The sequence below is a fragment of the Heliangelus exortis genome, chromosome 7 (assembly GCF_036169615.1).
Source record: "Heliangelus exortis chromosome 7, bHelExo1.hap1, whole genome shotgun sequence".
Classification (NCBI taxonomy): domain Eukaryota; kingdom Metazoa; phylum Chordata; class Aves; order Apodiformes; family Trochilidae; genus Heliangelus; species Heliangelus exortis.
Genome location: NC_092428.1, coordinates 28,311,920 through 28,327,751, shown reverse-complemented (window position 1 = coordinate 28,327,751; position 15,832 = coordinate 28,311,920). Strand labels below are relative to the sequence as shown.

At 39.9% G+C, this 15,832-nt stretch overlaps 1 protein-coding gene across 4 annotated transcripts in view; it reads left to right on the top strand.

The window, feature by feature from the left end:
* SHTN1 (shootin 1) overlaps nt 1–15,832 on the top strand; it is a 75,848-nt gene that overhangs the window by 31,246 nt on the left and 28,770 nt on the right. For all 4 annotated transcript variants that reach the window (XM_071749508.1, XM_071749506.1, XM_071749507.1 and 1 more), the window contains 6 exons: nt 6,371–6,517; nt 7,801–7,954; nt 8,925–9,030; nt 10,704–10,786; nt 14,476–14,585; nt 15,209–15,262. In XM_071749508.1, the coding sequence (XP_071605609.1) occupies nt 6,371–6,517; nt 7,801–7,954; nt 8,925–9,030; nt 10,704–10,786; nt 14,476–14,585; nt 15,209–15,262 (654 nt within the window). The remainder of the gene's footprint in view (nt 1–6,370; nt 6,518–7,800; nt 7,955–8,924; nt 9,031–10,703; nt 10,787–14,475; nt 14,586–15,208; nt 15,263–15,832) is intronic.

The window sequence follows — 15,832 nt, the reverse complement described above, 5'->3', positions numbered from 1 at the left end:
ACAGGACTTGTGCTGGATCCCTTCACAGCCTCCTTGCTCTTCTCTGAACCTGCTCCAGCACCTCAATCTCCTTCCTGAGCTGAGGGACACAGTAATTTAGATTAGGTGCCTTTTTAGTGATACAATTTGAAGCACTGTGTTTTTCCTGAAAAATCAGTGAACTCACAAAAAGGTATTGCAAAATACAGTATTACTTGAGGTTTGTGCAAATTTGGCTGCTACTTAACATGTGCCTTTTGAATAATCTAGTGCAGGGAGCATTCAAGCTGAAAAAGAAATATTTCCATGTTCTAGAAAAGGCAGAAAGTCCCAAGGAGGAAGATCAGTTACTCAGTGGCATTATGGAATGCCTTGTGGTTGCTCTGATGGCTTGTGACTGATAATATTTGCTTTAGAAATTGCTGACAAAGCTGTTGATAGTCTGAAGCCAAATAAGTTTGGTTTCGGTGTAGATTTTTTTTTTAGCTCATGTGCTTTTTGTGTTTACATTCTGGATTTTGAGAGCAGGGTACTTGAGTTATATTTTCAAGCTTCTTTATTCCAAGCCATGCATCAATATTTTCTTTAATAAAAGTTGGGATCCCTAAGCAAGCATTTTTAGGGAGCTCAGGTTTAAAGAAAGCTATTACATATCAAAATTACATGAGTTGTCAGTACTGAAATACTGTAAATGCACAAAAACTCTGATATGAAGTGGATTTGAACTTTTGAAACCATGGCTACCAGCAAACAGGTATTTAGCCTTCAGGGAGTCAGCTTTGTCTGAGTGGTGTCTAATACCTACAGAATTGTTATTTTCAGGAAACAAATTTTTTAGAAGGTTAAGCATGTTCATTTAGCATGCATTATTACAGTATCTCTTTTGCATTTCCTACTGTTGCTTTGCTTTATCTTCTGAAGTAGAGAATAATTATGTGCTTCTGCTCATTAACTGACAACAGAAGAATTTATGTAAAGGTTTTGCATCTCTCAGAACTGAGTAATTTATAAACATGTAGTTAAGCTGGTTTTCAGATCATAAAAGGAGTGTAATCTGATACTCTGGGCCCCAAATATTGCTTCTGTTTTCTTCGTAACTGTAATATTCAGACACAGACATTTGGAAAGATGATACTGAAAGTACTTTTTGTATTTGAATAAGAAACTGACAGGCAAGCTGTTAAGTACAATGCCAAAGAAATGCTGATTGTTTGCAAACAAGTGCTTTGTGGGTTTTGTCATATCTAGAAAATATAGGCTCCTGATGTTTCAGACTGACAGTGTAGCTCTTCAGTTGAGGCTTTTCATTCCATGAAGTTCAGTCCAAAATTACAACAGAGTCTCTGATTACAACAGAGCTTCAGGCCTGTGTTGGTCTTCCCTTTGTATGTATTTCTCTTCCTCCTGTATCATGCTATTCAGAAAGATTTTTTGGAAAGTTTTTCTAAAATACAGGAGCACATGACAATAAAGGCATTGCTCAGTTGTGTTTGGGGGAGCAAGTGGCAGTTCAATTACTTTAAAATTCTCTTATCTTTGGCCTGGTTTCACACTGGTGTGACCCTTTAGTGACCTGAGACACTGGAGTGACAGGAAAAGAAGGAAAAAAGCTCCAAGCAATGCCAGTGTCACCATGACATAGACTTCAGACAGCACATTTTTAAACAGTATGTGACATCTTATAGAGTTCAGCCGTGCCTTTTATCTCACTGAAATATGGGTCTCCTGGCTGTGGAGAGGATTGTTTGGTCGTGGGCCCCTTGTCTTTCCAAAGGGCTGAGATTTCTGATGCTTGCACTGATGGAGGGAGTTGGCCCCTGGATTGGGATGAGCCCCTTTCTCCATGGTGTGGCTTCATCCTGTAGCTTTCCTCTCCTGGGGTTGCACTCTGGCTGCAAGGGGAGTAGAGCAGATGAGTGTCTGATGTGTGCTGCTTTTGCAGCTGATTCCCATTGCATCCTGACCTGGATGAGGAGGTTTTTCCACAGAATTTGAGCAATTGGGAGTGCAGGTGTGAGAGAGGATGTGTGAGGGTGATCATGTGTGTGAACACAGATGAGGGAGAGGAAAGATAAGAACAAGAGAGGGAGGGAGAAAGCACATAGAGGAGTAAGAGAACACTTGAAAATCAGAGCTTTTGATTTAAAAAAAAATCCAATATGGCTTTAATTATAGTCATGCTGCTGGCACCACCTTAATATATATTTAATTAATCAAAAATGATCCAACTTCAAACATTAGAATTCGTGCTCTTTAGAGATTCTAAAGAAACTGAGTAAATATTGTCAGCCGTGGTGCTGGGAGGGGGAAAGAAAAAGAAAGGGGGTTTGAAGTGAGTCACAATCCATTGTGAAAGGTACAGGAATCTTCATAAAAGCACTAAATAAATAGAGTGTGCAAGGGGCGGGGGCATGGAAAATTCTGTACCTACCTGAATAAAACAGGGTTGTTAACACAGGAATCTTGGCAAGCTTAACCAGAATTCTAGTGTCATGTTTTAAGAGACACTTTAAGATCTCTCAGCTCTTTGTGGAGCAGTTTATAAGAAAACAAAGGAAGGCAGAGAGTACCTTGAAGGCCATTGCAACAATATAAAGGCTACCCCTGAAAAGTGCTCTTCCACAAAGATGAGCAAACTACAATACATGCAGCCAAAGCAAGCCAAAAAGGGAGGAACACAGTGAAAGAAGTAAATTGAAAATCTTAGGGATGTAAAAATACCATGAGTTCAACAAAATAATCTGACATAAATGGTTTATTAAGCATAGGTCCTGCCTTGCAGCAATATTTTGTAAAGTGAACAGTGTATTACTGTCGTATGTGCTGGCATGGAGACAACCCCTGCACCTAAAGTTACTCTGGAAGCCTCCCAGGGAAGAGGCAGAGTGCTCTCAAATTTAGGACTGAGCTGTTTTCTGTTTATCCTGGATAAATAGAAATGGGGTGTCAAACTGCTGAGCAGGGTTCTTGGGGTTCCTTTCACTTTTGAGGCTAGAATAGGCTTTATCTCAAAACACACAACTGGAGAAAAAAAAAAAACCAAAAAGTTTCCCAAGTGCTTATGGCTATCTGTAAAATAGTTTGCTGTTTGTGAGGTTGAAAAGCTGTGTTAAAAAGAGCTGTGATCTGGATGGGTTAAAAGCTGAAATGTGCATGGTTCATGATTTCCATGACTTTTCCTCCAGTTCTCAATACTTAGAGATGCATTAAACCAGAATACTAAACCTTTGTGTTTCTGAATGACTGTGACCCAACAACATGTTTGAATTTAACTTGTTTACCTCAAAATTACTTCCATGCCTGGGCCAGTGCACAGCTGACATCACTTAGGCTGGGACTGAACCTGCCTTTACTGAAAGCTAAAAGGTGGCTTTGCATTTTGTAAGACTTAGGAAAAAATACTGTCCTTCTCAACAGAACTTTCTGTTCGTAAACTCACAAGGGAAATATAGGTGGTTTGTGCTGGTTTGCATAACACTTGGAGATTTTGTAAATATGAATGATAGATGTGAGCAAATTGTTGTTCTTTGTGATTTGCCTTTAGTTGCAGTTGTGGTTTCATTAGATTCCTCCAGCACTGACTTGTGTTTCTAGCATTGATTGGGATACTCTGCAGATAATTGTCTCGCAGGTGGCAAAGTCGGAATTAATCCATCAATTGGTTAAATTCCACCTTGTCCAAATAATCCTGTTAGTAGCTGTTTTGCCCTTTCAGCAGTCACTTTAATTAATATACAGGGTTGTTCAGGCAGTCAGGGTTCTGTGCTGCTAATGCAGCCAGTGATTGTTTTAATTTTAAATTAAGATTAATTTGTGAGGGTCTCTTTTGTCCCGTGTCAAACACCTGGAGCAACCTTTTAAAAACTGGTAATCAGTTTACCACCAGCTCTTTTTCTGCTTTATCTGCTGTGACATTCTTGTCTAGTTTTGTCTCTCCCTTTGGAATATGCTGGTACTTCAAGGATGTGTGTAACTAACTTCTGAAATGAATGGGACTCCCCATGAGAAATTGATTCCTCTGTGTCTGATTGCAGTGTTAGGTTACAAGTGGCAAAGTCTTGTGGCAAAGAAAACTTTCACATATATTCTAAGCATGAAAGTAATTCATAAAGCTAATTGCCAAGGTATGTTAACTTCTGAATGACAAGATTTTCATTGAGTTTTTCAAGAAGTTGGTTTTTTTTGTGTGTGGTTTTTTTTTTTTTTTTTTTTTTTTTTTGCAGAGGAGCATGGAGAAATGTGAATATGCATTTTCTGTATTTGGGGAAGTATCTGCTCAAGATGAAGCAATCAAGTTTCTCTACTTGATTTCTTCTTGTTTTGGCAGCTTTCTGTACCCTCAGGCTGGAACAGCTCTGTTCTATTTCTTTCCGTGGCAGAAACTCAGGGAACAAAAACCTGGAAGTATCACCTCAAATTATTTTTTAACATCCAAAAAAACAAAACCCAAGTTTTCACTTTGCTTTGAAAGTTCACAGTAGGTAAACTGTGATATTTGATAAAGGTGGCTTCTAGAGAGAAGTTGTTTCTGTCAGAGTTAAATAACTTCTGACTGACTTAGCAGGAAAGCAGGAGGCTTTGAGACAGTGTTGAGGTTTCAGCAGTGATTTAGAGCCTCTCTAGAGCATGTGGTTTCAAAGATGCTTTTTCTTTTAAGAAGATAAAATGTTAAATAGATGAGCTACAATACAAAGGCAGGGGCAGGTAGCTTTGATTCTCAGCTTTTCTTGCCTTTGGATTGTTCTTGCCACAGCCCTAATAGTCTAAGCTAATGCAGGCATAATTAGTTTGACTGGCAGAATTTAGGGTCAGGGAACTTGTGTCCAATGCACATTTGCACCATGTATTGCCATCCATGTGGTTTTGTTTGGTTTATAACAAAGTATAGTACTGGAACCTGTGTTCGTTATTTCCTCTTCATCAAGTATTTCCAGTCCTTTATTGCCAACCCCCATGGCACAGCTTTGCCCAATGAGGTGTTCATTATAGGTTTTATCAGTATTAAAGCTGCATCAGTTGAGTCTTCCTGGCATGCAGGGTCAAGCAGGCTGCATGGAGAGTGAAAAGTTCAGCCTGGTCAGCAGCCTTCTCCCTCTGTACAGCTTGGGAGAGAGTTGCTTGCTAAGAAGATTCATTTGAAGTGTCAGTGCAAAGCACTGCGTGGAAGGCTTGCCACAAACCTGCATCCTCACCTGCTGTTTCTCTAAAGTTCACTTATTTTAAAGTTTATTATAAATCATGTAGCATTGCAGTAGCACCAGGCAGGAAGAAACCTTGTAATTTTGGTTTGTAATTTTGGTTTGTGAATATATAGTCTGGGAACCTCAAAAGATCTCACAGAACTGTTCTGTTTCTACTACTTCATTCTTAGAATACCTCCTTGCTTTTGTCATACTGTACAGCAGTGTTTTTACAGCCTGAGGGAGTGTGTGTGTTCTCAGGCTGTTCTCCATTCTCCTGCTGTAAGTGGCACACTTTGCTGACCTGTGCACACTCATCCAAAACCTCAGTGTCACCCAGTCCCTGTAAGAATAGGGACAGCTGAGTTTGTCAGCTGGAAGAGGGAAAGCCCTTGTTGCCTGGAGGGCAACCCTGTGTCTGAAAGAGATGTCAAGATGCAGAATAAATTCACTAGAATTTTTTTTTCCAAGTTTCTAAACAGTCTGGAAGGAGCAGCTCTGTCTCATGGAAGCTGCATGTGCTGACAGCCCCTGCATCTCTTCGGTGAAGCCTGGAGAAATGTGTGATCACATTTTTATCAGAGTCATTTCTCTAAACTGTTTGATCATCCCCACACCAAAACTATTACTGGGGAAGAGAAAAAAAAAAAACCTCAAGCATCAGAAGTAAAAAGCTTGAATTACCCTGAAATACCTTTCCTGGAGCAAGTGCCTACCCTGATGCCATGAACATGGGCTGAAATTCTTTTGCAAAGCCACTCCATCATTCACATATCCAGGGAACCCTCAAATTTTAAGTGGGCTTTGTGCCAAGGCTTGCAGATGTGTCTGAGGAGGTAACTTGTGAATTCATAGATGTTTTTCCCTCCACCCAGAGTTCTTTTATTCTCCCCAGTGCTCTGAGAATAGGGATCAGATTGTTCCTGTTTCCAGGAATCAAAATTCATAAATGCAGTTAAATTCTGAATACTGCCAACATGTGGGTAATTGAAGTGTAGCAGTGGGTGGTTCTCTCAGCAAACACCTGGTTCCTTTCAGTGTGAGCTTTGCTTTTGCAGATTTTGCTCTCAAACTTCCTTTCCCCTTCCTTCTTGGCTTCTTCACATATCAGCACAACGTTGTTTTTTAATTTCCAATTGTCATATTTCCCAGGATAGTGTTAGACTCTTCTTACCTGTTGTTCTTGTTGTGGGTGGGGTTTGCTTTGGCAGATGTATATTGAACAAAACAAGATGAAAAGACAAAGTCAGTTGCTTCTGCAAAATGCTGCTCCTGATCAACAGCTTCTGAAGGCTTTGGATGACAACGCCAAGCTCACCCATGCATTAGAAGAAGAGAGGCTTCAACACCAACAAAAGGTAAATCAGGAACTTCTCTTCTCACAAAGAAGTCTTTGAAAGCCTCCCAAATTGAAAAAGTGCCATGTGTTTTGTTACATTCAGAATTATTTGAGATATTATCCCCTAGAAGAGTTTACAACCTGAAAAGTAAACTTTGTAGAATACTGTGATTCCTTCCTTCTGGTTCCCTGATAAGATCTGAGTGAAAAACCTGAAGGCTTTTCAGCCTGAAGGCTCTGATTGAGTTAAATATTTTATTCTGGATGCCAGTAAAGCACAGGCTTAATTACAAGCATTACCTTAAGTACCATTACATGAAGAAATGAAGGAGGGTATTTTGGGTGTTGAGTCAAATAAAGGCTATTTTGGTGAGGTGAGCTAAGAAGACCACGTGGGCAGTTCCCAGCAGTATGTCTGGTTGCTTGCTAAAGAAGTAACCATGCACAGGGAAGAACCAGACTGCTGGAGCAGGGAAATGTGAGGTGAATTCTGCAAAATGATATGATAGGATCTGAAGTGCTAGAATCTAAACAAATATTCTCTGAAACTAGACTAGATGAGTCTTTAAGAGGGAGAAATTACCATTGGTTCACTGGAAAGCCTGAAAATGAGTTTTCCCTTAGTTGTGAGACCTGTTCTTAAAACTCTGGTAATTGAGTGATCTTAGGAAGCTGTTCCTGTGCTTTCATCAATGCAGCACTGCTAAGACTCTGTAATCTCACGTACCTCTGAATGAGAATTTTGAAGAATAATTGCCAACTCAGAGAAAACCTCTGTATCTTTGGATCCTTGAACTCTAGGGCAAAATGTTTATGTTCAGGGAGTTGGAAAGTGATTGCCTCTCTGCACCTGAATGCTGCCTCTGAACCTGATATTCTATAAGTCACTCACTGGCATCTGCATGAGTTGAGACAAGGGAGTTTAAATAACCAACCTGTCAGTGGAAGCAGTCAGTAAGAGAAAAAAAAATGTTCTTGGCCTTCAAATGAAAAAAAGTTTGAAATTAAATTCTAATTGTATGATAAAAACTATAAAAAGGGAACATCTTGTAGCCTAAGTACTTTGGAGCTGAAGACTTATTCTTGGAAAGACATAAAACAAGTCAGGATCATAACAGAAAATTCTGATGCCTCTCAGAAAAATCTGTCAAATTCATTCAAAATTTTTCTCTTTCTGGGAGTTGTACTTCAGTCCATCTACTTCCATCAGTACTTCTACCATCACATTTACAGGAATTATAGGTTACTTGTCACAAGGAAATACCTGTTCCTGTAATGGATGCTATTCTCTGCCAACTGCAGATCAAAGAATTGGAAGAGCAGCTAGAGAATCAAGCACTGCATAAAGAGATTAATCGTCTTAAACAGCAACTAGAACTTTTGGAAGAAGATAAGAAGGAACTAGAGCTTAAGTGTCAAAACTCAGAAGAAAAAGCTAGAGACCTAAAGCATTCAGGTAAAATCATGTAATAACTTTCATTTTAGAGATAGAGTTGGGGGTGAGAGATGCATGTCTGATAATTTTATATATGTTACATTTGAAAAGCAATAACTTTTGTGTAGCTGAGGCCCAAACCTGTGCTTCACAAGACAAAATACAGCAACTGCCTTCAGCCACAGAACAGTCACCTCTGGAATGTGTCTCAAAGAATAACCTTGCAAACCTTATGTTAAAGGATAAAAGTACAGTCATTAGATTGTTTAGATTGTCCTGAGTTTTAAATTTCAAGGTTAAGTGTTCAAGATTGTCATTTTAATTGGAATCTGTTGTTATGAGAACACAGAATCATATTCACTTAGGAAATCATATGCTGCACTGCTGCCATAATTCTTACTGTATTCAGGAACTATTGCTAAGAATTTTTTGTAACAAAAAGAAATTTCAGACTTCTTCAGACTTTCTTCAGAAACTTCAGACTTATTCTGTTTCTACCTTTCCCCAGTTAATTGCATTTGACAACATCTCAAGTACAGAAAAGTAATTTCCTCATTTTTAAATCTGGCACAAAAAACAGGAGAAAAAGAAACTGGTTTGCCCACTGCCAAATTTTGGTTATTTTTGGGTGAGAAAACACACCAAAGTCCATCAGCAAGACACAGAGATGAGACCGGCAGCAGAAAATGTTCATTTCTCTCCTCTCTTATGAGTTCATTCTCCAGTACAACCTCAAATAGATCACAGCAGGAATGTGGTAAATTTTTCCTTGCTCTGTCATTTTATATGAAGAATCCTGTGTGAGAAACAGCATCAGTTTATTTTCAAAAGTAGTTCAGGTGGGAAGTAACTGGTTTAATGAGAATCCTGTGCATCTAGGACCTTGTTCTTGGTAGCACTGTTTACTTTGTAGTTAATTAGTAGCATTTTTTCCTTAAACCATCGGAGGTTTGCTTTACTCACTCTAGTTTGCTTTACTGATCTTGTGCAGTTGATGAGCTTCAAAAACGAATACAGCAGTCTGAGAACCCTCCACCTCCTCCTCCTCCACCTCCTCCTCCTCCTCTGCCTCCTCCCCCTCCTCCTAACCCTATACGGTAAGTGCTTAAATCAAGGCTCACAGCATCACTGCTTTGCTGAAGCTGAATGCATTACATGAGTTTGCATCCAAGCAGGAAAAGGGTCTCTAAAGAAAAAATGCTTTTTCTGTCTGTCTTGGCCTCCTTACCAGCAGGACAAGCTCTCTGCCCCACCTGTCAGCAGAATAACACCAATTTTGAGCAGTGCCTGCCTTGCCAAGCCTAACAGATTCTCTAGGCTGTGACTTTGGAGGGGGAGGGATACCTGTCTCCTCTAAATTTAAGAGGTTATTTTTTTTCTATTCACCTGATAGCTGTAATTACAGACTTGTGAAGTGCTTGTCTGAATCTGCTGCTAGGAAAACCCCTTTGAACAAAAAGGATGTGTTTGATTACTATGTGTCACATCCCATTGGATCTTGGTGATGAAAATGCAGATTCCACTGAGTTCTCACAGTTGCTTTCATAAGTTAAAAAGAAAAAAACCCAAACAAACCAACAAACCCAGAAAATCACCACACCATCATCAAGCAATTTTGCACAAAATTATCAAAGTTAAGCCTAATTTTTTAAAAGGACCATAAAAGAGACTAAACAATATATAATGTGTCAGGCACTAGATTAATTAATTAACTAAGCCCCAAAGCATAATTTGTTAATTTTAGGAACTCAGCTAATCTTATTGGCTGCTTGGTTTTAAAAATAAATGGACTTTGGTGACACTTTCTAACCTTGTGCAACAAATTACACTCAGGAGTATTATTAACTACTATGTGAAATGTATGAATAGAGATGATTACTAGAGAAAATCCATCCCTTTGTGCATGTTGCTTTGTTTTTACAAGTCCAAACTAAACATTTTCTGAACAATTGTGTTTGGTCCTTGTATGTCTGTTAGCTCTTGGCTTGCTGGCTTCATTCTCCCTTATGTGTAGCATGGATTAGCTGTGTGGTGATGTTCTCAAGGTTGGTTTTGTTTAAGCTTGTGCCCTTAATTATTTGCACTATTCATTTTAAGCCCTGTAGTAGTTAAATCAGAGTATTTCCTTCAGGCACTGTGAAGTTTATGGTGTGTAGAAGTGGTTTCAGAGCCCAGGTGTCAAAGCTTTACTGGAAGGACACAGTTTTGACCCTCTAAGTCAAGGGAGATCACTTCAGTCTATAGGTAGCAATGTTCAGTAGTGAGCTATAGACCCTCCTGGCACATCAGCTTTGCAGAGGAGCTTTACTTGGGCTTTAAGATGAATCATTTCCTTGCTTGGACTTTTATGTTGTGACTGTAGCGACGGGATAATTATTTGACACTGTAAGAAGATTACAAACTTGGAGTTGGTGTGGAGAAACTGATCACCATATTTAAGTGTCCTCTGGAGAATAATACTTCACTTTAATATCTGCAGCTCTTCCTTTTATTATGCTGGAGGAGCTTCAGTTTGTCATGTGTCACAATGAGACACTGTCTTTTAATATTCAAATCTTGGACTGTTTTGATTTGTGCCTAATGTCTGTTAAAAAGAAGTCAATTTCTCCGGTGCATTTTGATGGGAGGCAGAGTAGGGGGTAATTCACTACATAGACCTGCATTCAAGAACTGTTAAATGAGTCTTTTGTAAGTATCTGTGTAACCAGGTACCAGCAAGCTGTTTGTGTGTCATGCTCAGATTCATCCTAACAGCAGTTTCTCCCCCAAGGTCTCTCATGTCAATGATTCGCAAGAGATCTCACTCCAACACCAACGTGAGCAAGAAGGAGAAACCTCCCCAGCAGGAGTCAGGTACAGCTCATCCTCTCACAGGTCGTGTGGATTGTTCACTGGGTGCTGCAGATAAAGCTAATGAGGCTGAGCTGGGTGTAGATAGTGATGGGAATGCTTCTAGACTGTCCCAGCGTGTTCATCCACCTTGCAGACCAGAAATGTCACTGCAGCTCAGTCATACGTGCTCTGAGATGGGAAGTGGAATCTCTGGCATTGTAGCATTGGTACTGCAAGCTTCCTTGAGATCCCTTGGAGCCATCTACACCCCCATGACTGAGCTGGTAATCAGCATCCAATTTTTTTTTTCCAAATGGAATTTGGAATGAACAGTGTTTGATGCTGCAGCTCAAAAACCTTAAGGGAAGACCTAGCACTTGCTGTAACTGAAAGAAGTTCTTTTCTTCCTACTTCTGACTTTCTTCCTGCTTATCAGATGTGTCATTGATGAGGCATTCACTGATGAGGCAGGAAGTGTTAGGTATCTTTTTTTTTCTTCTTCTTCTTTCCACTTGGGAGTGAGTGGTCATGTTTATTATAGGTTCATAGAAGATAAGCACTCATCTGGGTCTGGTGATGTGCTGGGTGAAACAGGATGGTTTGGTTCAGACCCCATGCTGTTATGCTGACACCATTGTGGGCAGTTTGGTTTTGCCTTTATTAGTTGCACTATAGCAGCATTGAGAGGCTCAACCTATGCCTCTACTCTGGAGAGACTCCAGCATGTAGTTTCAGCTACAGCATGTCCTGGGCTTTGTACTTCCACAGATTACCTGGAAGAGGAAGAAGTACAAGTACAAGAAGTACAGGTTATATACAGGATAATACAGAGAAGTTTCCAAATGGTTTCTTGTTTGTCACATCCTCTGACTAGAGCTTCTCTGCACAGCCAGTTTGTTAAATGCTTCAATTTTCATCCTTCAATTAATATCTTACAAAATTACCACTCAGAACTGACTGTGATGCTAATCCTTTAATAGTACTGCAAACCTAAAACAAAACAGAATCTTGCACTAAGGTGGCTCTGCATGCAAAGTAACAGCTGAAATTACATTTTATTGTTGTTAATGGAAGTTGGAAACTTAGTAGGTTGAGAGCAGGAGTTAAGTAGAGATTTACAAGTGATCAGGAGTGCCTGAAGAGTCAGAGCTAGTTAGACAGGCATTGCAAGTTAAATAACTAAGGTTTTTCTTGCTGTTTCCCTATTCCATCTGAAACAGCAGGAGTTTGTTTGTAGTGAATTGCTTAACTCATTTGCTGCCACTTAAACAAAGAAGGGGGCTGGGGAAGGGAACCTGGCTGAAATTATAGGATATAATAGGATATAACTGCTACAGAAAAAAATTGCTGTTAGCAGACTATAGTGGTGTGTAAGCATGGATGGATTGTTGGATGGGACCAACAGGCAGAAAGGGGGGAAAGGGAGTGCTACCCTTCCCATCCTTCCCACTCTTCAGGTGATGATCCCAGGAATGGGCAGCTCTCTGGGGGATCTTTGATAACTGGTAAGTAATTAGTGAAGGGACCTTGTTCCAAGATCTCTGAAGAGTCAATCTTGTCTTTCAATAAAAGTTCAATTGCTTTGCCTTCATTTATCAAGCTTCCTTACCCTGAAGCATCCTAGATGTTTTGATTACACCTTTTTGTTGAGGCTGTTACAAACAGTGATTGCAGGAAATACTATGAAATTCACTGAAGTTCTCTACACCCCATTCTTTCATTATTTATTAGCAAACTTTAACAGTTCTGACCTTTCTTCAATCACATATAAACTGCTTCTTCTCTTAATAGTTGAGCTATACTTAAAAAAAAAATAAAAAATAAAGGGGGAAAGTTCTTTCTTGATTTAGTTATACCAAACTTGAGGCTTGTTTTGACCCTTGTTAAGGACTGAGAATGAGTGGTTTCTATCCCATACCACCAATTAAGCTTTTATATTTGAAACAGCCTGTTTGTGAAATTAAAGCCTGATGTTAAATCGCTTTACAATACAGAAACTGCATTTCTGTGAATCATCAATAGTGCCCTGACAAGTGAGAGAGCAAAAGTCTATTTAAAATTCCTGTTATGTAAGGTACAACATCGTGGCTTTGAATAGCTTCAGCCCTGTTTCTCCATGTATTTGCTTCAAGTACTCTTTTTGGTTTGGCACGTTAAGTGTCTTGTGTTACATTATGGAGAACACCGATAAGTTAACAGGTATTGTTTAGTTTCATCACATGGCTTCTCATGTCATCTGAATATTTTACAGCCTTGGTACTTAATCTCTTGAAAAAGCAACCATTTCCTTTCATGGTATTGAAGTTTTGCCCTTTAACTCAATGCAGTGTTCTTTAAATGTGTATTTTAGTTCACTCTGAGATGTTGGTGGATTGTTCCAGCAAGGTTCTTAAGCCCATGTGAAACACAAGACATGTTTGGTATTCTTGTTGTGGGCTGCATATAGGTCTCCTCATGGGACATTCTCAGCTTGTCCTGTGCCAGTGAAGCTGTGGAAATTTCTGCTGAGCCACAGTGAAGAGGTGGAGTGAAAGTGGGGCTGTATTCTTTGTTCCCTGGGTCTTCAGCCTGTAGCAGGGAGCTGTTGATACAGGAATAACCATAATAGGAGCTTTGCATTTTTCAGGCCCTGTTTCTGTCCATACTTCTGCAGGCACTGCAGTTTGGTGGTTGCAAAGTCTACAGCTGCATCCTCAGTGTGTATTGTATTGGCATTGTAAATGTATTGGCATTTCTTTCTTGAAGAGCTTGTGGCAGTTCAGTTGATAGCAAAGGTGTGGTATCCAAAGCTGGGATTCCTGATCACTAGAGATGAGGTTTCTGTGTTCTGCTACCGTGTTGCAGAATAAAACATTGAATCATAGAATGGTTTGGGTTGGAAGGAACCTTAAAGATCATCTAATTCCAACCCCCCTGCCAGGGACAGGGACACCCTTCACCAGACCATGTTGCTCCAAGTCCCATCTAACCTGGCCTTGATCACTCTCAGGGCTGAGGCATCCAAAAGCTCCCTGTGCAACCTGTTCCATCGTCTCAGCTCTCTCACACTGAAGAATTTCTTCCTAATGTCTAACCTAAATCTACCCTCTCCCAGTTTAAAGCCATTATCCATTGGCCTGTCACTACACACCCTTGTAAACAGTCCCTCTCCAGCCTTCCTGGAGCCCCCCTTCAGGTACTGGAGGGTGCTCAAAGGTCTCCCCAGAGCCTTCTTTTCTCCAGGCTGAACAACTTTAACTTTCTCAGCCTGTCCTCTGATCATCTTCGTGGCCATTCCTCTGAACTTGTTCCAACAGCTCCATGTCCTTCCCGTGCTGGGGACTCCAGACCAGATGTGTGCAGTGTAAGCTAAAGTGCTTCTTTGGGGTAGGGAAAAATAAGAGTAGAATAGTGGTCTTGTAAGAAAGATCTTGAAAAATAGGCCTATTTTGTGCTTATCATTTACATTTTTAATAAAACTGAGAAAAAGCATGGATTTGGGTAGTACATGAGAAATATGGACTGAGGAAGGAAGACCTACTGCATGGAGTATCACTAAGTACATTGTATATGTAAATGCTGTTTCTTTATTAAAATTATTTTTTTATTATGGTAACTGCAAATGGCAAGCAAACTGTTCAGTAGGTTATCTGTTGAACATGTTTTTTCTTTGTGCTGTTCCTCTGTAGTTCATGCCTGGAGTGTGATATACTCTTTCATTTTTGGAACAGGTGAAGAAGTTACAGATCTGAAGAGACAAGCTGTTGAAGAAATGATGGACAGAATTAAAAAGGGAGTTCATCTGAGACCAGTCAACCAGTCAAGCAGGCCTAAAACAAAGGTTTGGAATAAATAACAGAGTAGCTAAATACAGTAATTTACATTGAAAACCAAATGAGGCTTTCCCTAACACATTCAGAGGAATGCATTTGCCCCATCTTGTTTGCTTTGCTTGATTTTGAATAAAATTACTTAGACCAGCATGAATCTGAAGAACAGAAAAAGAAGTGAAGCCAAGAGTAAGTAAATAGAAGGCCAGTTTCTTTTTGGCATAGAAAGGAACTGAAAGCAGCTATCTTGTAAACTACTGAGAAACAAAAATCATGGAGAGAATAAGGGAATTGGGTAAAGGGGGGTGATCAAGAAGTAGACTGCATTTAGTAGTGTTGCTTCCTTTTATTCAACACTAATACTTGAGTGTGGCTACTGTAAAATATTTCTTGCCATCTTCACAAAAGCACAATTTTTCTTTATGTTTGGGCTATGATTCACAATGTGAAGAGCTAAGACTTTTCCCTTCTGTATAAGAAAGTCAACTGAATGTCAGCCATGGGCCCATGAGAGGAGAAAGCAGAGGAACATAATGCAAATGCACACCTCATGCAATGGCTGTCTTCAAGTACAAAGTCTGTTGTGAGCCCCTTCAGGTGTTTTTTAACATGTATGTGTTGTGTTTGTTTACAGCCAGAAACACCAAAGCCCTCTGAAAGTGCAATGAAAGAATTAAAGGGGATTCTGGTAAGAAAACGTGTAGTTTATATTTCTATTTTTTTCCTTCTCATTGAGCTGACAGGGCCAATCTGTGCAAAATTGCTGAGTGTTTGAAAGTTCTGCTTTAGTGTTTTTGTTTGAAGCTGTAGAGCAGTTCTGGAGTGAATCACCAGATTCCATTTTCATCCAGCTTAAAGATTGGTTTTGGTCTTGCTAACAGAATTTGTTTTGGAGAAAACTAGCCTGGTAACTCTGCTCTGGTTTGTGTGTTCCTGCTACTAGAGGGGATGTTGTGGTCTGCACCTGGAAACTTCCCAAGTTCTCAGTGAGAATGTTAAGGGAGGGAGAGGCAGCTGAAAACATCTACTCCAAAGGTAATAGATGTAATAGGTGGAGGGTTCACATCATCAGCTCCTCTGCACTCCTCTCTCCTGAAGCACCTCATTTCTTGATAGTGTAGACATGGACCAAGTGTAGAGCAAGAGGTCTCTGGTCTGCAGTTATATGTAAAGAAACCTGAATAGCTGTCCCCATACCCATTTATCACTGAGTAAAAACATTAGACTTGGTTTTATTCCTGCTCAGAGCAATGCTCTA